General features: G+C 46.8%; 1 protein-coding gene across 6 annotated transcripts in view; it reads left to right on the top strand.

The window, feature by feature from the left end:
* The window catches only part of Arhgap44 (Rho GTPase activating protein 44), a 176844-nt gene extending 153499 nt beyond the window's left edge, over positions 1–23345 (top strand). The window contains exons 16-22 of one of the 6 annotated variants that reach the window (XM_026390612.2): positions 943–1039; positions 7154–7171; positions 7967–8188; positions 11867–12024; positions 15689–16066; positions 18897–18948; positions 21786–21830. In XM_026390612.2, the coding sequence (XP_026246397.1) occupies positions 943–1039; positions 7154–7171; positions 7967–8188; positions 11867–12024; positions 15689–16066; positions 18897–18904 (881 nt within the window). In that variant the 3' untranslated portion in view covers positions 18905–18948; positions 21786–21830. Of the gene's footprint in view, positions 1–858; positions 1040–7153; positions 7172–7966; positions 8189–11866; positions 12025–15688; positions 16067–18896; positions 18949–19597; positions 19794–21785 lie in introns of those variants that run through there. The other 5 variants (XM_026390609.2, XM_026390610.2, XM_026390615.2 and 2 more) reach the window with 5 other exon arrangements.
* Positions 23346–23775: the final 430 nt, after the last annotated feature.

Here is a 23775-nt window from a genome sequence, read left to right as displayed (position 1 = left end):
TAAAGAGAGAGCAATGGTTACATTAAATGTAGTGTTTACTGAGAAAAAAAAAAAACTGATGCTGTGACATTATGGGTAGTAAATATTAGAAGGATGCTTCTAGCTATGCAGCAACATCCACTAACTCAATTGAAGGTGAACTCCTCTAGTCCTCAGAGGAAATCAAAGAAGTTTGGCCATCTTTCTTCTGCTGACCGTGTTTGAGTGGCTGATCTTCTGAGAGCTCTGTTGATGGCACAAAGCTAGGTGAGGCTAGGAAGCGAAGGTAAAGAAAAAAAGGAAATAAGAGTCGAAGGCAATAATTCTTCACGTGCTGTGGATAAGCTGATTCATTACATCATGGAGAGGCAGAATTGAGCAGAGCAAATCCATTCCCACTGACCAAAAAAAAAAAAAAAAAAAAAAATGTATCTCTTTGGGAACCAACAAATACCTCAATGAAAATTCTTCCTATTTCTAACTTTAAAAAAAAAAAATGTATCCTGTTCAGTTTTATAGTAGGACTATATTATCATTTACAAATCTTAACATTGACTTTTTTTTTCATGACCAATTTCAATGGCTAGCACTTCTCATATAATATTAAATAAAAATAGCCAGGGTGGATGTTGCTGTTTTCCTGATTACATTAGGACTGCTCTAAAGCATGATATTTGACTAAGCTGATTTTGTCTTTTTGAGAAAGTATCCAAGGGCTTCTATTGTATTAAGTTTTGTTGGATTTTGAAAAAATCACAAATGGACTTTTTTTCTTTATTAAATGCCAGTCTACGTGACCACATATATTCTCTTCTTTGTCCTATTAATAGGATAAATGATATTATTAAGGTGAGTATACCAATTCTCTCTTCCCTGCAGAGATAGAGTTCAACATTACAGGCAATTATGGGAGTCCGGTGCACGTGAACCATAATGCCAACTATAGTTCAATGCCCTCCCCAGACATGGACCCCGCTGACCGGCGCCAGCCCGAGCAGGCCCGCCGGCCCCTCAGTGTCGCCACGGATAATATGATGCTGGAGTTTTACAAAAAGGATGGGTATGAAGCTGTGTCCCTTTTTCAGTCTTGGGGATTGGGAGAGTTTCGGGGAGGGAGTGAAAGGTAAGGAAAGAAACAGGATTGACATAGGAAGTTGCACTTAACCACCACATCTTGGTGACCGGTAGCAATTGAACCCTGACCTCATTCTTGAAACTGCGCTATCTGGAATGGGGTCTCTCTGGCTTGCCTCCCTTGGGGCCAGAGTTAAGTATAGCTTTCTTAGCTGACAATTGTGATCAGTATTGATTAGTTCTCATCAAAGAAATTAAAGTTGGTCAATAAGGATAATTTTTAAAAATACAGAAGTATTTCATTTTGACTCAAAAGTGTGTAAATGTGGAGCTGAGGTTTTAGCTCAGTGGAAGAGCATGTACTTATTAGCATGTGTGAAGTCCTGGGTTCCATCCTCACCACCAGAAATAGAAAAAAAAAAACAAAAACGTGTAAATGTATATCACTTCTTGACTCTTTTGTGGCTTTACTTTGATTGTAGATTTGCTCAGTTACACTCTTCAGAAACATCCTTGCATAAATAATGCCTTTAATGCATAATTTAACATTTACAGTTTCAATCTCTTTAGAGAGAAAACCTAAAATTTGGTGCACTCCAAGCGTAAAATTTTTATAGGTTTTTGAGATTTTTTCCTCCTGTCTTTTATATTTGACACCTATCTTACTTCAATGCAGTCCTTAATAGACTCATTAATGCACCCAGCTTCATGTGTGAGAGTGCACAGGAACAACCCTTTTTACACTCATATTAAATGAGTTTACATAATATTTGACTAGATGATATGATGGGCAGAAGTAGGTTTTTTAACAAGCTCTGATGAGTCATGGGAAGTACTAGCTCTGCCTTGGCAACTGAAGTCTGTGGCTGGATGAGAATCCGTAGGGCATCCTTGATGCAGAAGAAATGGGTTGCCTGGCTGGGTCAAGCAGGTGCAATGAGTCAACTTTGGCTGGGAATTTAAAATCACCACCACAAAATAAAATTTAGTAACTGCTCCTTCAGGATACATGGGAGCATAAAGCACTGAATGAGAGTAACAGAAATTCAGATAAAACAGCCAACATTCCCCTTTCTGATCAACTACCAGGTACCCAGAAAGATCTGTTTGAAAGGCAAATGGCCCAAAGGGATTAGGAGGGAGGGGTGAAAATCCTAGAAGTGTGGGGGTTTCCCTTTTCACTCCTATTTATTCCAAATGAGAGTTGGCACTGGGGACTAGAGTTGCAGAGGAGACCCAAGCCTGTGTCCTGGTGGGGTCTTGAGGGTGGCCAGTGTTACCTTGCTGATCAGTGACCTGTGTGTGTGAGGCAGTGGGAGCTGTTTCTGTGCACATTGCTGTAGTTTATTGTTCTCTGTTTAGTAGGGAGAGATCAAGTTCTTAAACAGTCAAGGAAGGAAGGAAAAACTTCTTCAACCCAGAAAAAGGAGTGAAATTAGAATCTGGGAGAAGCAGAGGCAGAGAATTAGACAGTGCACTGGAATTTATTTTTAAATCTCATTCTAAGTAGTAATTCAGTTCCTTCATGACATTCACTATGCCAAGGGGCTGCCCTTTTGAGGCTCAGTGCTTGTCTGGACAGGGGTATAGAGAATACCTCCGATTTGGTCCTGGGTGTTTCTGCATCAACGTGGACTACTCTGTCTTGCCAGATCTGTTCTGATTCTCTCCATTTTCCCTAAAAAGTAATTCACATGTCTTCGACGAGGGAGTTAGCAGAATCACCAGGATAGTCAAGTACCATTGGCCCCCTACAGACATGGGCAAATGCAAAAGCACTAACAAAGTCCTCTTATTTCAGAACTTTGTAAATGAGATGTCCCTTCCGTGTGCCATTGTGATCTAAAGTTGTAATTGCCACTATCTACCCAGAGGGTCTAGGAGATGCACTATATAAATTATTGTTCTACATGAAATAGAATATATTGTGTATACTTTGAAATTTGTATTTCACATGAGGTGGAGATCTTCCTGGTTTAGGGAACCCTCAAAGAACTGATGGAGGCTAAGCCTCAACCTACCATTGTGTGCCACATCATGATATTTGGTCTACGATGGACCACATATGTGACATGCATTTCACCCAGAGACATCATACCATCTTAGTTTGTGTAAGTACACTCCAGTCGCACAACAGTGGAATCACTCAATGACAACAGTTCTCAGAACATGTACTGCCGTTCAACAGCACGTGACTGTGTGTGCTTTAGGATGTAGTGAACTTTTGGTAATCAGTTCTAAACTGGCTTTCAGGGAACAAAAAACCCCCAATTATAAGTTTTTTTAGGGGAGAAGAAAATAATTTACATCGGTTGAGTTCTTGTCTTAGCAATGTTAGGGAAATCCTCCATATTTCTCCTCATTTCTGAGATTTTAAAATCTACATCCTGAAGTCTTCAAACTATCCATTGAAACACTGACTAGTGAAAGCTCATAATATGGAGGTTTTTTAAAAAAAGAAAATTACACACACACACGTAAAATACATATATAATTATATAAATTATATATTGATATATATTAGTCATATATCAATAAAAATGTTACTTTAAGAAAATGGAACAATTACCAAAAAAGGTAAAGAAAAAATAGAACTGTTACTTAAAAAAAAAAAAAAAAGAAACAGAAGAAAATTCTGGACAGATAAACCTGATAGAAGTGTTATAGAAATGGTAAGTTCCGCAGCAATGCCAATGACATTTTCCTGGACTAATGGCTTCTACATCCTAGATATCATATAAGGTAGTTTGCTCCCCTCGTGACTTAGAGCTTTGTTCCTGATGCCTTTCTGGTTCATGATGACACAGGACGCTGAGTTTCTGTAGCAAATCACAGGATCAGATTCAGGCATTCGCATACATATTCTCATCATTGTGATAGACCTCATTGTGATAGTCCCTGGGTTCAATCCCTGGTACCAAAAAAAATAAACATTAAAAATAATAATAAAAATAGGATGTTGAAATAAGGAGATTACTCTGGATTACCCTGTGCCCTACGTGACATAACGTGCATCTTTGGAGGAAGGAGACAGGGTAAATTTCACTATACCACACAGAGGAGATTTGAAAATGGAACAGAGAGATTTGAAGATGGTAGTCACAAGCCAAAAAAAATCAGCAGCCACCATTAGCTCAGTGAGGCACAGGGGGATTCTCTGGAGCCCCTGGGGAGAACACAGCCCTGCCGACCCCTCAGTTGACCTTAGAAGTACTGGTTCTGGACTTGTAGCCTCCAGAACTGTGAGGGGATACATCATAGTTACTATAATATAATAATCCTGGGACCTATTATATCTACGTTCAGCTTCTGCCACCAGGTAATAGTGCAAGTACATGCTAAATTTATCTTAGCATCCAATATTCATAATGACCTTCTGGAAAATGCTGGAAGCAGGGAGGAAAGTATTTGCCTTATTCTGTAGATGAGAGCTCTGTTGTGTCAATGAGTCTCTTAATTGGGCCTGGAAGTTGAGGACATTTCAGAATGTATTCCTTATTAGAATTTCATGAAAAATACAAAAGTATGGGTTATGGCAGACCTCTTAGAAACATAAGATGCGATGGGCAGGGAGGAGTGAAGCAGCGAGGATTATACTGTAGTGGGGCTGCCTGAAGACTTGTCATGTAGCATGCTCCCTGAAGGCAGGTGACAACTCTAGATTCCTCGTCCCTAACCTTCTTACTGTAAAAAAGAGCAGTGAAGACAGCTCTCAGGCTCACCTGCCCTGATTCTGCAAGCCCTCCACCCCTGTCACCTTGCTGGCACAGAAGAGCCAGAAAAGCCACTTACCCGCAGGGTGGCTCCTGGACTCTGCCTTGTGCCTCCTGCTCATCGACTTCCAAGACCTTTGCTTCTTAGAGGTTCTTCTCAGCCCCTGGCTCCTTGCTTTCACCTTGATTCAACTTCACTTATGAAGCTGAGTCGCTCAGTTTTCACCAGAAGCAGCAGGCCATGGGAAGTCTTGACCTCTAGAATGACTTGAGGTCTCCATGCAGCAGCATCTACCAAAGTCAGTTGTTCTTGTATTCATTCCTCTTCCATTTGTTGTCTCCTAAGAAACACAAGCCAGGCATAGTGACGCATGCCTGTAATCCCCGTGACTTGGGAGGCTGAGGCAGGAGGATCCTAAGTTTGAGACCCAGTCTCAGCAACTTAGTGAGACACTGTGTCAAAAGAAAAAAACAAAAAGACTGTGGAGAGTTTGCTCAGCGGTGAAGTGCTCTGGGTTCAAACCTCAGTATTAAAACAAAACCAAAAAACTCACAAGCAGCTCCTTGAGCCTGGCTATTGTAGCTTCTTTATTTCATCCAGTAATGAATAGAAACTTGTGAACTCTCGATACAACCTTCTCATTGAGTTTCCCAATTTGTGAGAAGGTTCCCCTCCTTGGCAGCATACTGACCAATTTTGTAATTCCTGTCTCTGAGCTGAGTTTTATTGAGACATTCAGATATTTCAGTATACCACTGTGCTTCTAGAGGTAAATAAACTTAGGCCTCTAAATGTGTAGCTGCTGCTGCCTGTGTGATTGGCCTGCTCCGTAAAGATTGATGTTACCGAAAATGTCAGTGAACATTGGATGCGTGTTCACCGTGAGCAACCGTAAGAGAATGGTTTCAGCTGTCAGAGTGGTGATTACTTACAAGACAGCAGCCTCTTTGTAAAGGCAAAAGAATACATGCAGCTCATGTTTCTCAGCTGCTGACCTTTCCCAGTGATAGTTAGCAGGGTTCCGTTGGTACCCACCCACCCCATGCCCAAGCTGCTCCTTCTCTTGGTAGCCTGGAGTTGAGCATGTAAGATGCCATTGGAAATAGAAGGCATCCCCTCACCAGTCCTGATCCTGACCCTCTCCCCAATCCATGGGAATGATCTTTCCAAGCAGAGTGGAATAGGGCAAGGAAGGGAAGATAGGGTGGGATTTGCATCTTTCAGGGTTCTTTTTGCTGGTCACCGTAGGACACATCACACACTCCTGCCATCCTTACTGACCATTGCAGCTAAGTGTTACTAGCTCTTTTTTCCCCAAGTGAAAGAGTAAATCTTTCACTCTTTTCGTCCTGATAAATTCTGAAGCCCAGAAAGCATAGGTTGATAATCCCCCACAACCCACTTTAAATATAAGGGGGTCAAATATGGGGCTCCGGCCCAGAAATTTGAGTAGCCTCCAAGAGGGTTTCTGGACAGCTTACAGAAGGTACTTATAACCCAAATGACTTGAAAGCTAGTGGATCCTGGAAAAAGACATCCCTCCTACACCCCGTCCATTTTAAGGAATCCAGGGGAGATGAAAAGTGTCAACTAAGTGTACGTCTGTATGTATAAAATGTAAAAGGGTCTCTGGTGATCCTTGGGAGGAAGTGTGTCAAGAATCTGTCCCCATCCCAGGACAGGGATGAGCATCCCTTCTCCCCTGCGTCCCTCACTGCAGGTCCATCCTAGATATATGTCTTTAAATGACCCAAACCCCATCTGCTGCATCCAATCTTTGAACTTAAACTTTTTGTTTTTAATACTGTGTCAAGGTAAATATAACCATTTTACATGAGCAAGATTTTACCTTGGTGCTTCTGACCAGTGCAGATGACCATTTGGTAGAGCGAGGCTAGTGTAAGCACATACAGCCCTGGTACCACCACCCCACTGTGCATATAAATGCTAGAGACAAATGCAGGCGTGGAGAGTGTTTTCTCCCTTCCTACTAAAAATGTGAGCTTTTACCTGAGTCAATAAATCCCTTGTCTAAGAATCATAGGACCAGTTGTCCAATGAGAACCAACCTCCTTCCAAGTCCGTAGGACCCAGAAGAGGGCAAATGACGACTTGTACCAATTTCTTTTTTCATTATGACTTCTTCCCATCCCTCAGTGATATTGACTCTTGGCTGCTCTCTTTATTCACCTATGTGGTTTTCACCTCTACAAACAGTAAAATCCCTTTAACCAAGCAAATTGTAATGATGTAATGGCACAATCAAAACCCTGACCTTGGCAAGAGACCAAGAGACCTCCCCCCATCTTGCAGAAAGACAACCCTTATATCCAAAGGAAGGTATAGATTTGTTGACACTAATATCTGTATGTTTCTGTCCCTGCAGCCTTAGGAAAATCCAAAGGTACAGTATCCTCTGGTAGCTACAAGGCCAAGTTCAATTTCAAACTAAGCCAACTGTGTGGTAGTGAGCTCTGTGAGAAGGTGAATGTGCCACTGTTTGGTTGCTTGGCCGACTTACTTGAAGCTGTGTGCCCATCATTAAAATAGACTCAAAGCCTGGAAGGACCATAGGCATGAGCAGCCCCTTCCCCCGCTATGTAGGCAAGCAGGTGTGGCCAGGTGCCCAGCAGTGGTGGATCAGGGGCCAAATCCCACATTACAAAAAGAAGACTATTTAGATGTCTCCTGCTGGTTGGTTCAGTGCTCTAGTCTGGTGCTCTCTGTCCTTGCCCCACCCACCTCCTTCTCCCACTTGGGGGAAGTGGACATCCCCCCCCCCACACCCTCCCCCAGTTAGGCCACATTGTGCTCTGAAAACAGCTTGGATTCCACACCCAGGGAGCTTGTTGGGCCATTATCTCAAGGACAGCTGGCTTTGGCAGAGGGTTGACATACGGCTCGTCGACTCCCAAGCTGCTGACTGTGCCCTGCTGCAGCCTCGCCACTGTGGGAGGGCTGCTCCTGCCAAGCGTGGGCCGCAGGGGCTGCATCTCTGCTGGCCCCCAGCAGCCTGGGCGCTTGGAGCGTTGCTGGCCCTTCCCCTCCCGCTGCGCATCGCTTCCCAGGCCCCGGAGGGTGCTAAGGCTGTGCTGCTCTTCTCCTAACACGGACCTGCTTGAATGTCTCCGTTTCGTGGGGGAGGGAGCCTGTCACCTGTCACGCGTGGGTAAGCAGGTATCTTTGTATCCCTCGCCAGCATGGGTGTGAGGGTCATGGATACATCTTGGGTGGCTCGAAGAGGCTCCTCAGCTGGTCGGAAAGCATCCTGCGCCCCGCCCTCCATGCAGCCTCCCGCCCCGCCCGCAGAGCTTGCTGCGCCTCTGCCATCGCCCCTACCGGAGCAGGTGCCCGACAGTCCCGCAGCTCCTGCGCTCTCTCCATCCGGCGTGGGCCTGCAGCCCGTGCCTGAGCGCGCCAGGTAAGCGCCTGCTACTGCTGTCTGGGGGTGGGCTGGTTGGCCTGAGCAGAGGGTGTCTGGGCTTGCCGCAGCACACTTGACGCCTCTTGGATTTGACATCCCCGCCATCATTTCTCAGCATTCACGTTTGGCTTTCTGCTTCCCGCTGGCACAAGATCAGCCATCCACAGCTCCTTGGCTTTCCGTCTAGTCCAGACTTTCCAAGAATGGCATCCCCAAGCAAACATAGAAGGTGGCAGCTTGCTAAAGCAGTGCGAGGAATTATGTTCCTTAGCTCTCCACTTCCCCTTCCTGTGCCTTTATAATTTTCTTCTTTTACGATTTAGAATTTCATCCTTTACCCCTCCCTCTCCTCTACCTTTAGGTGTGTAGTGGCTGTTTTTGCTGCTAAAAGTGGATCCAAGTAAGGCAAGGAATCGTGGTGACATAGTCATGTTGGGCCTGATACCTCTGCAGGATGCTGCATGGTTGAATTTCCATTCTTTAAGGAGAAGGGAGAGGGAAAGAGAATTCAAGTTCATTCCATCAGTAGTTCCGTGAACATGAGCAGAAGTTTCTGTGTCCAGAATAATCAGATATAATCACTGCCCTTAAGGGGTTCACATTCCAGAAATGGGCTCAGACAGGTAACCCCAGCCTGGGTTATGCACACGCAGGAGCACAGGGGAAGGAGACCCATCCTTTGGGTCTTGTCCGAGGGGGGACTCTGGAAGCGAGAACTACATCTTGAAACAACTTGCTATCCGGTTCTGTTATCTAACAACAATTTAGAGAACTAGAAAAGGTACTTACAATCAGATGCCATTGTGACTTCTGTTAGGGAAGTGTGGCGTGTCCCCATGGCCACTGGGGAGGAGGTATGGATTTTTGGTTCTTGGGAACCAAACCTTTTGATTCAGTGTTTTTGAAATACACTCTCATACACACTCCCATTTCAACCCCCTAATGAGGGGATTGCAAATCATTTTTTATTCTTTCATAAGTAGAAGGTATTTTCACTGTGAAATGAGGAAATAAAGGGAACGGGATGATTCAGCGTTTGGGGGGGGGGGCTGACACAGAGTGCGGGGGTTGTTGCTGACGCTGCAACTCCGGATGCTGGGTCCCGCTGTGGAACTCTTGCTGGGCTTCAGATCTATAGGAGAGGTACAGAAAAGGGCACAGGGAATTTGGTGGAGAAGCAGAGACAGACAGGCTGCTGACCAGGAGAGAGAGGCAAGTAGATAGGAGATTAGCTCAGATGATCCCCTCTTAGCCCACTGTCCCCTGTCATCCTGATTTCCCATGTTACAAAGGAGACTCAGTGCCATATGATGTTTGGCATATAAATGATATTTCTTTAAAAATGCCCTTGAAGATGGATTCCCCCGGGCTCAGGAATGTTATGGATGGGTGGCCTTGCAGAATCACTCATGAGTAGGGAATGTCACCCGCTGGTTCAAGTTTTATTTCAGAGGTCAGCTACGTTGCTCTGTATGTTACTGTCCCTGGGCGGTGGTTCTGTGTGCTTGGTTCTCATTTTCCTATGGCACCCTCTTTCTCTCCTTCTGTAGATTCTGCCCAGTAGAAATAGGCATTCCATTGTTTTGTTTTCTGTTTCCTGGACATTTGCAGCACAGATGGTGCTTCCTGCAGATACTGGATTCCTGTGACATCTCCCCCTTCCCCTGAGGATGGCAGGCCCTCCCTCTCCCCTCCTGGCCCAGCCCTGCCTTCAGCTCCCTCCATTCTAGGCTGGCCGTTCTGTCCAGCCAGGCTCTCCCTGTGTCCTGCTCCTCTGCTTGGCATTCATGCTGACCTCAAACTCTGCTTCCTGCCCCTTGGCATCCAGTCATGTGTCCCCGGATCTAACCTGTCCTCCCATGTGCCTTTCCCAAGCCTCCTTCATCTAGTGCTCCCAATAGCCACCCTCCACCCCACCTCTCCCATGGGGGGGTCAGCTGCACCTATGCTGGGGAGAGAGGAGCCAGGCTAAGTAGGTAAATACCTGTTTCTGTGCTGGGGAAAGTGGGCCAGGTGGGAGGGAACAGAAAGACCAGGTGGATGATTTCTTGATAGATGTCTTATCTAGACCCAGGAGGAGCGTCTGGACCCCTCTACCTCCACCCAGGAGTCTTTTGGTTGGATGGTTTGGTGGTTTTCTTTGGTTGATTGTTTTAACTTCCTCTTGATGGTGACAGAGATGGATGGAAAGGGAGGTAGTCGTTTGGATTAATGCCCACGTGCCAGGTGACCTTGAGACTGAAGAAGAATCAAAGATGAGTTTCTGTCCAGTCTGAGTGACTCAACGATTTTCTGTTTTGTTTTGTTTTTTCTTTTCATTGATGAAATAGAGAAAGGAACTTTTGCTCTTTGGATTCCTTTGGATTTAAGTTGATAGTCTCCTCTTGGAGGATTCCCCAGATGCCATGGAAAACTCATCCTACAAGGGAGAGAAAGCATCACCACCTTGAGTGGGTCTTTCCTTCCTTCCTTCCCATGAAGAAAACTACTTAATGACTTCCTGTTCTGGCCCAGGTCCCTGCTTCCAGTCTTCCTCAGTGGGTCATGAGTAGAATAATCTTATTGGTGTTTGCTCCAAATGTATATTTGGAGTCTCTGAATGAGTTTAGGAACGAAATAGGCTGTGGCTGCTTTTGTGGGGGAAGAAACAGCCATTGCTCTAGGTTTAGGTTCCCAGACCCTCCACATTACACCCTTTAAGAGCGTCACAATCGAGGGAGGATGTCGGATATCTCCCAACTCCAGAGCAGCACCTCTCCTGATTCACTAGGAGCTACCTGGAGTATTTTGGTGAAAAGGAGTGAAACCTTGTAAGGGAACATAGGGAGTATAGTGAGATCTCCCACAGATGGCCCGCCGGAGGCTGGCAGGGAATAAGGATCTGCCGTGGATTTGCTTATGCAGTAGAGTAGGTTGTCTCCTAACATGTACTTGATCCTCAGGCCAGGGTCTGATGAAGAGCCTAGCTGTGAGGAGGAATCCTCTTAGGGACCTGGTGACCTTGGTGTCCCTTTGTCAGTCTGAGGGACTCTAGAGGGCAGGGTCCCTCTCCTCCATTGACTCACCTTCTTCTAAGCCTGGAGGACCAGGACTTGAAATGGCCCACATGTGGGACCTCGGCCTGGGTCAGCAATGATACTGCCAACTGCTGGTATCTGCCACTGAGTTTGAGGATGGTTCACAGAATTCCTCCCCTGCCTGGGGAAGTGATGGAGGCCCTCACGGGAGAGCTCTGGCCCTGCACAGGACAGCCTGAGGCCAAGTCATCAGTCCTTGCTGGCACACTCACCCTATTGAATCCTCTTGGCTCGGGTATGCCGTGTCAATCAAAGAGAAAAGAACATTTTGGTGTTCCAGTTTTCAGAATGTCCTAGAATGCTCATGTTGATGACAGATTAGAGTGGGAACACACAGGGGCCCTGCCCTTACATTGCTCACGGCCTCCTTGAGGGCAGAGGATGTTGGCACAGGGGGTGGAACTCAGGCCATGAGAGCTCCAAGAAAGGACCGTCACCTTTTAGGGTGTCTTTGAAGGTTTTTAAGAAGGGACCAAGAAGATTAGAGCTAGGATAGAGTGGAGTGGGACCCAGAAGAACACTAGGATTGCATTTGGCAAGGCGGGTGCTGAAGTCGACTGAACTCGGGAGCTCTCTGCCCTGTGTGTTTGTGTTTCAGCACTGCTAAAAGCAAGGAATTGTCTCCAGGGTCTGGGCAGAAAGGAAGTCCAGGTTCCAGCCAGGGGACAACCTGTCCAGGGACGCAACCGGGGACTCAGCCGGGTGCCAGCCCCAGCCAGCCACCTGCAGACCAGAGTCCCCACACCCTCCGGAAAGGTACGTCACCACTTCCCTTCTGGGCAGCCTCAGGCCTGTGATGGCGCTTATCACTCCTAAAGGGTCATTTCCATCCTTAGCCTGGGTGTCTAGAAACTGAGTGACTTAGTGAACAGTTCTGAGTCTGAGTGTTAGAGCTGAGAGAGGTGAGCCAACCCCTGGGCTGAGGGTGTAGCTCAGGGGTGGAGCACTCGCCTGGAAGGTGCAAGGCCCTGGGTTCCACCTCTAGTGTTGCAACAACAGCAGCAAAACAAGAAATCAACCAAACCCTAAATGGGACCATTTCGCCATCATCCTCAGCAAGCTCATTTGAAAAGCGAGGGACATACAGCGGGCAGCGTTTCCTCTACAGCACAGGATGCCACCAGTGAGAAATCATTGTCTGAGTTGGTGTGTGACTTTCCCAGACCTGCCGGACCCTACCTGCAGTGCAGTAGGGTCCTAGATGGCTGCACACCTCCCCAAATCCCTCCTGTAAAGGAATGAAGGGTGTCGGGATCATATCTCCACGAGGCCGGACCTCCCGTACCTCTGTTTTGTTACTAGGCTGACCCATCACTGCCCGCCAGGATTTGGCCACTGGAACCTGTGATAAAAGGCCTTGTTATTTTCCCTTCTGAGAATCACTCCTAAAAACTAACAATGTACTCTATGTCAACATTTCTTAAATGGGGAGCTGGGCTGCAAGTGTACTTTTCTGGACCTTTTGGGTTTGTCTCCACCTCTACCACCCCTTGGCAAAGCCTTTCATGTGTCTGAGATCATATATCCTTTTAAAAATTTTTTTAAATTTTTTATTGATGCCTTTTAGTTACATATGACAGTAGAATCCATCTTGACATCATGAGGGAAGCATGGCATGTGTCCTTTTCTAATTCAGTCCCCAGTTATATTATTTAATTTGTTCTGAGTTCAGGCCTTTCATGCCCTGAGGATGGCTATGGCTCCAGATTGGTTATACAGACCAGGCTCATCACCCACATTTATCTACAATCCATCCCTTTCCAGACTTCCTGGCACCAGGCTACCATGGAAGTTCCCTTCTCCCAGTCTTCCTTCACCCCAGCACTTCAGTATTCTTCATTTCTTTCTCATCCTACAAATATTTACTGAACCCTACTATGTGCAGGAGTCTGCTTTCCAGAGAGGTTCGGTGATAATGCAAAGGTGGCACTGTGGGGACACATGGGACACTCTGTCCAACATCTTGATGGTTGAATGATGAATGGACCAAAGTGGGGGCAGTAGGATGTTAGCCTTCCAGGGCTTTTCTCCAACACCAGTAGATTTTCCTTGTAGTACGGACATGAGTTCTTCAGCACATCTCTGTTTACAGATCCTCCCCCAACCCTTCAAGCCGAGGATGATGGCTAAGCCATGGTTTCATCCATTGGAAGTGTCAGGGCTCCTGTTGCAGCTGGTCAGCTTCCTAATCCCAGTGGCCAGCTGACCCTTTGAGGGTTTTGCAGCACATTGGACCCATGCAGGGAATACTGTCTAGAATGACCCAGGTCCCTTTCTCAAGTGAGTGAGTAACTCAGAGTTGTTATTTGAAAGGATGATGTTCTTCTCCATTCCCCATCATTGCCCATCTGTGATACTTAACTTTTGCTTTTTTTTTTTTTTTTTTGACCCCTCTGTCTTTTGACCACATGCATCCAGTGGAGTATCATGTCCTAGTCCTGTCACTAAACAGAAGTGGTCTCATCACAGACATGATGATGTTACTGCATCCTCTCTCTTGCAGTTCATCTGGGAGGAGGCATGCTCATGCTCCTATACCCAGGGTCTCCCATACTTCATGTCCAGTCCAGTGGAATCATTCCTACAGGGCCCATGCCTGACCGCGCACTGTCATGAGCTACAGTTGCTACAGTCGTGGCTGCTGGCAAACTTACCCTGAACTTAGGCAGTACAGGTAGAAAGTGAAACTGCAAAATTAAGTCGTTTCATTGCAAGTGGTGATTATATGGCACTTTTCATATGCGATCCCACTTCATTGTTACAGTGCCATGGAGAAAATGTTATTCTCCCCATTGTATAGAAGCGGAGTTTTTTGTTTGTTTATTATTATTGCTTTTTAGAAGTTTAAATAAATTATACTGGGTATACAGTGGGTCACCAGCAGGATAGAAATTTGACCCCCAAGTTGGTGGACCCTAAGAAGCATGGTCTTTTGTCATGCACACAAAGGGCTGGATGAGCTAGGGTAAAACTTGAGAAATCCTGGTAGGTTTTGTTCCATGGAGGGGGCGGGGAGCAGGAATGGAGGAGGAGGTCTTAATGCTTCCCTGAAGATTTAAAAGATGGTTCTTCTCGAATTAGGCTGCATGTGGATGCAGCCCTCACTTAATTCTGAGAGATGAATGATCCAACGTTGTTTCAGGAACATTTTGCCCATCAGTCAAATCTCCTGAATGTCTGGCTTTTTGTCTTTACCCATTCACTTTCCACTCAAGGTATTATGTATTCATCATCCTGTAGAGGGATTAACTAGATAGAGAGGAAAAAGAAGGCAATGCAAAGGAGATCTGTGCCCCAATGTGCTTTAGAAGGTACAGTCGGGTTGGGGATATAGCTCAGTAGTAGGGCATGCATGAGGCCCTGAGTTCAGTTCACAGAACCACAGAAAAGAAAAGAACATTTCAGTCCATCTGCCCATGCTCATACCCCAAGGGTACAATTCTCAAAAGAAAAAGGTTGGGGGGGGGGGCATGTGGGAGGCGGAGGAGGAGAACAGAGTGAAGGTGGATAATGGGTACCAAAACTCATTTGTAGGGGGTGGCACAGTAGGGTAACTATAGTCTGTAGCAATTAATTATACATTTCAAAATAACCAGAGGAGAAGAGTTGGAAAGTTCCCAACACATGGAAATGATAATATATGAGGAGATGGAAATGCTAATTACTCTGATTTGATCATTATGCACTGTGGTGCATGTATTGAATTACAATACTATATCCCACAAATAAGGACAAATATCATATGTCAATTAAAAAAAAATAAGAAAAGGATTGGGGATGTAGCTGAGGGGCAGGACACTTGCCTAGTGTGTTTAAGTCCCTAGATTTCATCTCCAGCATTGCAAAGAAAGAAAAAGAGCCATGATCCAAGCACAGAATCCAGGTGGGGAACATAAAGTGGTGGAGGCCAGAGGTTCTGTGACCAGGAGATTTGTTCACACGTCACTGTTGGGAGACAAACACCACTGCACAGGTTTAGCCTGGTCAGTTTCCCATCCTGAGGACTTGCCCCAAGTCAGGGTTCCACTGTGACAACTTGAACTCAGATCATTCTCGTTGGATCTGGTCTCCCGGACTGAGTGTCTCAGTGACATCTCTTCCCACTGGGAAATAAGCCCACGGCCCGTGGATGGGAGATTTGTTCTGCAGTTTGGCAGGGTGTGCATGTAGATGGTGGCAGAGATCCAGGAAAGAGAAGGAGAAATTAGTTAACAGATGGAAAGACAGGAAAACTTGCAGTTCCTAGTTCATTTCTAAAAATTGTATTGGCTGCTCTCGGTGTGGCAGGAGGCCTAGGGCAGGGAAGTGGGGTGACAGGAGGTGACCACTCTGAACCATGAAGCCTGTGCTGACGAGTCACACTGAGGGGCTTCATTTAATAGCTTTGTATTTTGTTGTTGTTGTTGTTTTTTTCTTTCAGTTTCAAAGAAGCTGGCACCAATTCCACCTAAGGTCCCCTTTGGCCAGCCAGGGTCTGTGACTGACCAGTCCGCTGGCCAGCCGTCCCCCGTCAGCCTGTCTCCTACTCCACCAAGCACCCCGTCGCCCTACGGACTTAGCTACCCACCGGGGTACTCCTTGGCCTCAGGCCAGCTCTCCCCGGCTGCAGCTCCTCCCCTGGCCTCTCCTTCTGTCTTTACAAGCACTTTAGCCAAATCGCGACCCACCCCTAAGCCCCGACAGAGACCCACTCTGCCACCTCCTCAGCCTCCCACGGTCAGCCTCTCTGCCTCGAGCCCACAGTCCACGGAGCACCCCATGCTGGATGGCATGTCCCCTGGGGAAAGCATGTCTACAGGTAACCAGGCCACAGGCCCTTTCGAATATTCCTGTGAACCTTAGCAAACTGTGCCGGGGGGAGGGATGGTAGCGTCACTTTCAAGTAACAAGTTCCCATTTACTGTGAGATGGCTGTGCCCGTGCCATGGGCTGTGGAAAGAGGATCTTAGAAGCCCACCTATGGGACCCTGGATTCAAGTTGTTCTGCAGGAGGCTTCTGGTTCTGCTCTTATTTGAGGGAGTTGAGCCTAAGTCCTTTGGAGGGGGAACCCCGGAGAAGCTGGAAACTGGTTATGATCACAGAACAGCTGGCATCAAAACACAGGTGAGGCGTTGAGTTTCCCTTGGACAGAATCCAAGGAGTTGAACAGGTCCAAGTGCTTAGGGAGAAGACAGGCTGAGAACCAGAGATATTTGTCCCTAGTAGCAAAATAAGCCTTGTGAGAAAAATGTGTTTCTCAGTATATATTTAGAGAAGGGTCATTTTCAGAGAAGGCAAGTGTCTGCCTTTCTCTCCACCCCCCTGCCCGCTGCAATTCCTCCAGCAGCTAATTGTATAAACCCACAGCTACTTAGATTTACTTTGAATTTGAAAACAACCATGGAGCTGTCTTCCCCAGGAAAAAAAAGTGTAAATACACACACACACACACACCATAAAATCTTTCATTGTGGAAGAAACAGGACTTTTTTTTAAGTGTTTCCCCAGACACTTGGGCCACATAAGATTATAAAGTCAGGGTCAGATTTTGTGGTGGCTTCCACAAAAAGTCATCTGAGCATTTTCCTTATTCAGGAAAACAGGTCAACTGTTGGGCTGCATCTTGGAATAAAGTCAGCCCATTCATCTCAGGGAAGAGCCTGCCCATATCTGTGGAGTGTCACCACAAATGGCAGAAGGTGACATGGCTGGGGTGGAATAAATGCATGCACTCCATGCTTTCAGGTGCCATAGGTACATGTACCACATATGCATATAGACCACCCCCACATATGTACACCACACACATACATATCACACTTATACCATACATACGCATGGACCACACATACACATGCCACATGCATATGCATAGATGCCTCACACATATATGCATGTCACATATAACATATACACAGACACGACAGATACACATACCACACACGTGTACAAACAAACCACACAAACATGTACACCACCCACACAAACACTACACATACATAAGCCATGTGCATATGCATGCGTGCCAACACGTGTAAAAACATACCACACACACATGCACACCACACACACATAAGCCATATGCATATACATATCCTATCACATCACACATATACCACATGTGCACACATGTCATCCATATACTACATATATACCCATATACCACACATACATACACACCACACACACCACATATACACAACAAATGCACATACCACATACATATACACACCATACATATGCTTATCACACACATACTACACATATATACATCACCACATGCCTACACACATACATATATACATGCATACATATGTATACATACACGTGTACATATAAATGTATATATACACATACACATATACATATATATACCACAGATATATACACTATACATTCACACATACACCCCTGCATGTATACACTACACATACACCACACATACATATTCCACACATACACACATCATATGTGCACATATATACCAAATGTATATGTACCATACATATATCACTCTTATGCAAACATCATATGCACATACTACATACACCCATGCGCGCTACATATATATGCATGCATCACACATGCCAACACCACATATAAAATCACGTATCCAGGGGCTGAGGGTGTGGCTCAGTGGTAGAATGCATGCAAAAGTCTCTGGGCTCGGTACACAGCACTGAAACAACAAAAAGCCCACAGACCCATACACATGGCATACTTGAAAGAAAATGCTGTGCTTGGTCTAGGGTGCACCACGTCTCTCATGGATACCGCCTTCCCCCAGCATCCCCCTAGAGAGCACCATTCTCTGCCCTAGCTTAGACGGAGGCACATGCCTGTGAGGTCCAGCTCCTTGCTGCCAGTGAAAACACTAGGCAAGCCTGCGAGTCTCTGCCTGGGTCAGGAAATTTCAGCATTATAGGGAAGAGCCATCCGGGGACGTAGCTTCTCTGTTTTGGATGTGATTAATGTTGAATGTACAGCTGCTGTCCTCCACCCTGAGGCTTATTTTTAAATAAGGAGGTTCCTCCCTGTGAAATGACAGTGACCACCATGCCCTCCTGGTGTTCTTGGGGTGGTGTATGTTTCTGAGTGAGCCATGATGTAGAGGACAGCCACTGGCCTGGGAGGACAACACTTGCCCCAGGAGTTCCCAGTCACATGTGGCAGCCCTCAGGGACTGCTCCTCCAGCACACCAAGTCTGCTGACTCTCCAGCCACCCCAAGGCCAGAGCACAAGGGTGTCCCAGACTGTAAGCCACAGGATGAGGAGAGGATGTCACTCAGGGAGGCAGATGAGAGCGGAATGAGAGGAGCAATTTGGGGGCCAAAGTGGGCACAGGCAAGGAGGGACAGTATCCTTGTGGCTTGAGATGTAGAGTGGTTCACTTCCCATCAACACAGGCTTAAGATCTGACCGTCAGAGTCAATGACACCCCCTGGTCCTGCATTCCATTTTGTTTTAATGTTCTCTTGAGAGCAGACCATGACTGTCTGGTATGTACGGGTCTCTGAGCCAGCGTAGAACCTGCAATGTTTTGGTGTGGCCCGCGTGGGACTGTGACACTCTGCACAGTGTTTTTGTTACATTCATGTTTCATCGTGTTTATTCCTCTCTCCGAATCCTATCATTGTGTTCTTGCAGCTGTGTGACATGGGTGACGCAGTGTTGGATACGTGTGAGGGGGATTTTCAGGGTAAGCTGGCTCCGGCCTCACCTCCCTCCACCCTCCAAGCCAGCCAGGCCGGCTGCCCCTGCCCCCTGCCGCCAGCGCCCCCCAAGAGCTGTCCCTCCTCTCTGCATGCAACTCAGACCGACTGACCGCATGGCCGCTGCACTCTTACCAGCCTCCCGCAACCTCAGCAAAGATGAACTGACCCAGGAGCTTATTTGGCTTTTTGAGATCATTGGCCTTTTTTTTCTTTCTTTCTTTTCATAGGAGCTGAGGGAAACACTCAACAAATGGGTTTAGCTCTTCTTTCCCTGTCTTCTGTCTCACTGTATCACCTCCTTGCAGCTGCCCTCCTCTCCCCCTCAGGTTTAGAATTTGCAGGGGTAACAGATCTCTTCTTCACTGGGTGGATTTGCTGGAGGCCGTTGTGCTCAGCACCCTAGGAACATGCTCTGCACACTTTCATTTAGAAAGGTGTCCTGATGGGAGGACTTACCTGGTGTGGCTTGGCACAGGGTCCAACACGTGGTCTGTGGCCATGAGCTCGTACTAGTAGATATCCACCATCAGATTCTGCTCCCACCACCCTGGTACTGAGGATTGAACTCGGGTATTTTTTTTTTTTAACTGAGCTGTATCCCCAACCATTCTTATTTATTTTTTTTTGAGACAGGGTGTCGCTCTGTTGCCTGGGCTGACTTGGAACCGGTGGTCCTCCTGCCTTCGCCTCCTGAGTTACTATGTCTATGCCCAGCTCAGACACAAACTCTCATGCCTGTCTTCCTCCAGGCCGAGAGCTGGCAAATCCTGAAGAATCCAGAGTCTTAGAGCTCATTCCACCCACCTCCATAATAGTCAGCCAGATCCTTTCTGTCCCACTCAATAAAACAATTTGGGAGTATTTTGATCAGCATCTGCTTGGTTTCCTTCTCCTCCTTCTGCTGTGGAGGAATGTGGCTTAGTGGTAGAGTGCTTTGCCTAGCCTTCCCAAGGCCACTTGGGTCACATCCCCAGCACTGCAAAAAAGAAAAAAAAAAAGGAAATAAAAAGAATAGATGTCCAAAGCTAAAACCTAGAATGTGGAAAAAGCCACAAGAATGAGGCGTTTTTGCCTTAGTAAGACACTGAGTAAGTCCAGGGTAAGCCTGGGTTTCCTCAGCACATGGTCCTGCATCCTGGCTACAAGGGATCTGGTGCTCACAGACAGGTGTGTCCCAACAGACATTTCTAGAGTGTTGATGAAATAAATCACAGCCATGATTTCCCTCAGAATCCTATTGAGGGCTTCTCCCTCTAAATCCCGTCCCCTAGCTGAGTGACCTCTCTCCCGTAGGGTGGGGATCCTTTAAGGGAACAGTGGGGGTCATAAGCACCTGCGCTGGGTCAGGCAGTCTCATGTCATGTCTGCATTCCTCTCCTCCCCTACTTCCATTTGACTGCCGAGACTTAGGAAAGGTAAGACGTTGTCCAGGACCACACTTGTCTTTGAGATGAGCTGGGAGTTGGAGCCCAAGCAGAGGAGCTTGTGTTCTTCCTGAGAGGGAGCCCCACCCAGCAGGTAGTCCCAGGCTGGCATAACCTCCCACCTTCAGAGGAGAGATGGCCACAGATGCCCTGCAAGGCCCACGAGCCATCTGCTGCAGGAGCATGAGTGGCACTGGCTGAGCAGAGCTGCAAACCTCCAGATCTCTGCTCCATCAGGCAGCAAATGGATGACAGGCTGGGATGACATTTTGAGGACTATCTGGGGGACGGGGTAGGAGGGGAGCTTTGTCCCAGAGCCACCATGTCTGTATAATGTCTTTTAGGCCAGTGTCCAAGTGTATGTCTGTACTCTCAGCATGGTAGTCCTCAGTCTGAACATCTGTTTTACAACGAAACAAAAATTAAACTCCACTTCCCAGGTGTGGCCCACCACTCATCCCTTGCTAGGTTCATATTCTGTGTCACTTGCAGTACAGTTCCCAGTCTGGGTAGAGAAGCCAGGCTAAGTGAAGGCCAGAAACTAAGAAAACAGTCTGACCAAGAATAAGGGACCCAAAGGACTCATCCCACCCCATTCATCTCCCACAGCCCCAGGGAGGCAACAGGCTTAGCCTTCTGGGGTTCAGTGCTCCAGGGCCATTTCCAGCGTGGTGTGTCCAGCAAGCTTCATGTATCAAGCTGCAGGCTCTAAAGACTTGTCTTGGTTTTGTCAACACAGTTGTCCACATGCTGAGCCCTGTTCCTTCTTTTATACTCTTCCTGCTCCATTGTCCAGGAAGAATGACCTTTCAGTGCTCCTAATAAGGATGTAACCACAAAGGGGGCAGTTTCTTAGAATAAACCAGGAGTTTACTCCAGCTGCTACCAGATCCTGAGGGAGACCCTCTGCTTTGCCTCCATGAGCCTTCCCAAAGCAGCTGTTTCTCAAGAGTGAGATCGCTGACCCAGGTCTCCCCTCCGTTGTCTCACACCCTGTCCATGCAGACTTGAGGGAACTAAATGCAGTCTGAGCTACATCCCCAAAGGATCCTATTGAGACCTGCCCAAGAGCGTCCTGCTTATCAGGATCCAGGTGCAGTGAGGCTGAGCTGTTCAGGACAGGCAATGTCAGGTCCTGGAATATCAGTGGAATATTCTGGAATATCCTCCCTGAACCACTGTGGCAGAACCTGGATCCTAACCACCCTCAAGGTAGAAATGATGGGACCTGGCCACAGCTGAATCATGCAGTCACATGCTTAAACAAACCTCCAAGTGATCTGGCCCTAGAAGGAACAAACCACCCTGCTTCCCAATGCTGACATTATTTGTCTGCAGTTAGCCTCTGGTTAGCCAGAAGCTCCTTTTCAACTCTCTTTCTCTCTGCCAACTTGCAGATCTTGTCCACTTTGATATCCCCTCCATCCACATAGAGCTGGGATCGACACTCCGCCTGAGCCCCCTGGAGCACGCAAGGCGACACTCAGTGACAGACAAGAGGGACTCGGAGGAGGAATCTGAGAGCACCGCCCTCTGACACAGCACCCTGCCCCCAACACGCGTGTACATAACATAACATGGGCCCCGGAGACACGCCGCCAGGAGCAGCGTCCCTGAGCTCAACAAGTATCCTCTGTTGGCTCTTTCCTGTCACCTCCAACGTGAGGTTGGAGTTCGGCAGAAAACTGCAATCTCTGGTCCATGTGGGGAATGTCGGTGGTGCAGATTTTGTTTGTTCCTTATGGGTGGTGACTTCGGCCATTTGTTTGACCTTTGCCTTTTGACTTTGTGCCTATTTTGATCCATTTTCAGCCTCCATGACAAGTAGTACCCACCTCTCCACCCAAGGGCCTGCTTGTCAGAATTGTCCTTTGGGGTGGGGGGTGTGAAAGAGGGTTGTTACCTGGTTACACACGAGGGCCACTGCCTTGACTGTGGACTGGGACAGGCAATGTCAGGTCCTGGAATATCAGTGTATTAGCCAGAAGGGAAGCAGGACAGGAGGGGGACTTTTCACTCAGACCTGGACTAGGGCTGGAATTCCTGAAGTCCTGGTCACTGACCTTTGCTTGATGCCCAGGGAAGGGCCGGCCCGTGCAACACCTTTAGGCTACCCTTCATCAGAGGGCTCCAAAATAATGGCTTATAACATTTGCTACCTAAATTTCTGTCCCCCCTCATGACTGAAAGTTCTTTACTCCTATCATTTTATACTTCTGAATTTAAAAGAGGATCTTGACCATGTCTGGAGAGTCCGTGGTAGCTCCCCATCCCCCTGAAACCCATTAAGTCTGTCAGTCATTTATTTGGCCCCTCTAGGCATCCAGCTCACTAGAATGTGGGGTCCTGGAGCTGGTCTCTAAATCTGGAGGTTACAGCTGAATAGCAATAATCCTGTTTACCCAGAGCAGGTCGAGGAGAGTAAAACCAGCCTGCAGAGACGCTGGTCCACGCGGTGGTGGGCCCGCTTTGCTCACCAGCATCCCCTGCGCATCCCTTCTCATGAAGTCCCATCCAGTTCTGGGGAGGAGGGTCGGGAGGCACTGGGAAGCCTGTTTGCACTTTGGATTAAGAGAGTGAGAAACAGATCTGGGCCATGCATGCAGTTGAAGTTTCAAATTTTATCCTTTTAAAATAGATATAATATACCTATACATGATATAATATTTGTATATATAAAATCTATATTTGTTTAATTTGAGCCATTCAATCAAAACTGATGTACAGGTGTACAATGAAAAAATTTAAATGCTTAGTTATTTTTCCCAACAGTGTAAAGTCACCCTTCTCTGAGAGTGGGATTTGCGGACTTTTGATGTTACAGCTTTGCTCACTTCCTGGCAAGGGCAGTTCAACCCCCAGTTTGTAATGGAGCCCGGGAGTTGAAAGTTCTCTTTAAATACATGTACAAATTGTTGTCAAAAGTAATGTTATTAAAATAGATTTATTATCCCTGAGCTGGCGTATGTTCTCGTTTTAATAACAAAGCTGTGGGGCAGTTATCAATTTCCTGGGCTGTGTCAGGAGGTCTGAAGTTCACCACCAGGGAAGGCCAAGTCCTTGCTCTCTCTCTCTCTCTCACCTGTTTTAAAGCTCCTCCAATATTCTCCTGGGAAGGGAGAGGATGTAAATACTAGATTCAACTTTGAAAATTCTCTTTTGAGTTTCAAGTGCTAACCTGTGTTTTGAAATCCCACAAGGAAGCCAACCCGATGTGATATTTTGTACATTTTAAGGGCAAAGAGTAATTCTCATTATGAGCAAGAGAAAACAAATTGATCATCTCTACTTTTAGCCAGAACAATGAGAAGATTTGGACGCCCTGTTCCCCTGCCATGATCAGGCGCTCAATAGATGTTTGAAGCCACTGGAAGGAGCTTGTATGGC

The sequence above is a fragment of the Urocitellus parryii genome, chromosome 7, assembly GCF_045843805.1.
Source record: "Urocitellus parryii isolate mUroPar1 chromosome 7, mUroPar1.hap1, whole genome shotgun sequence".
NCBI classification, from domain to species: Eukaryota; Metazoa; Chordata; class Mammalia; order Rodentia; family Sciuridae; genus Urocitellus; species Urocitellus parryii.
The sequence above is the reverse complement of the archived record's forward strand: the minus strand, read 5'-3'. Positions and strand labels throughout refer to the sequence as shown.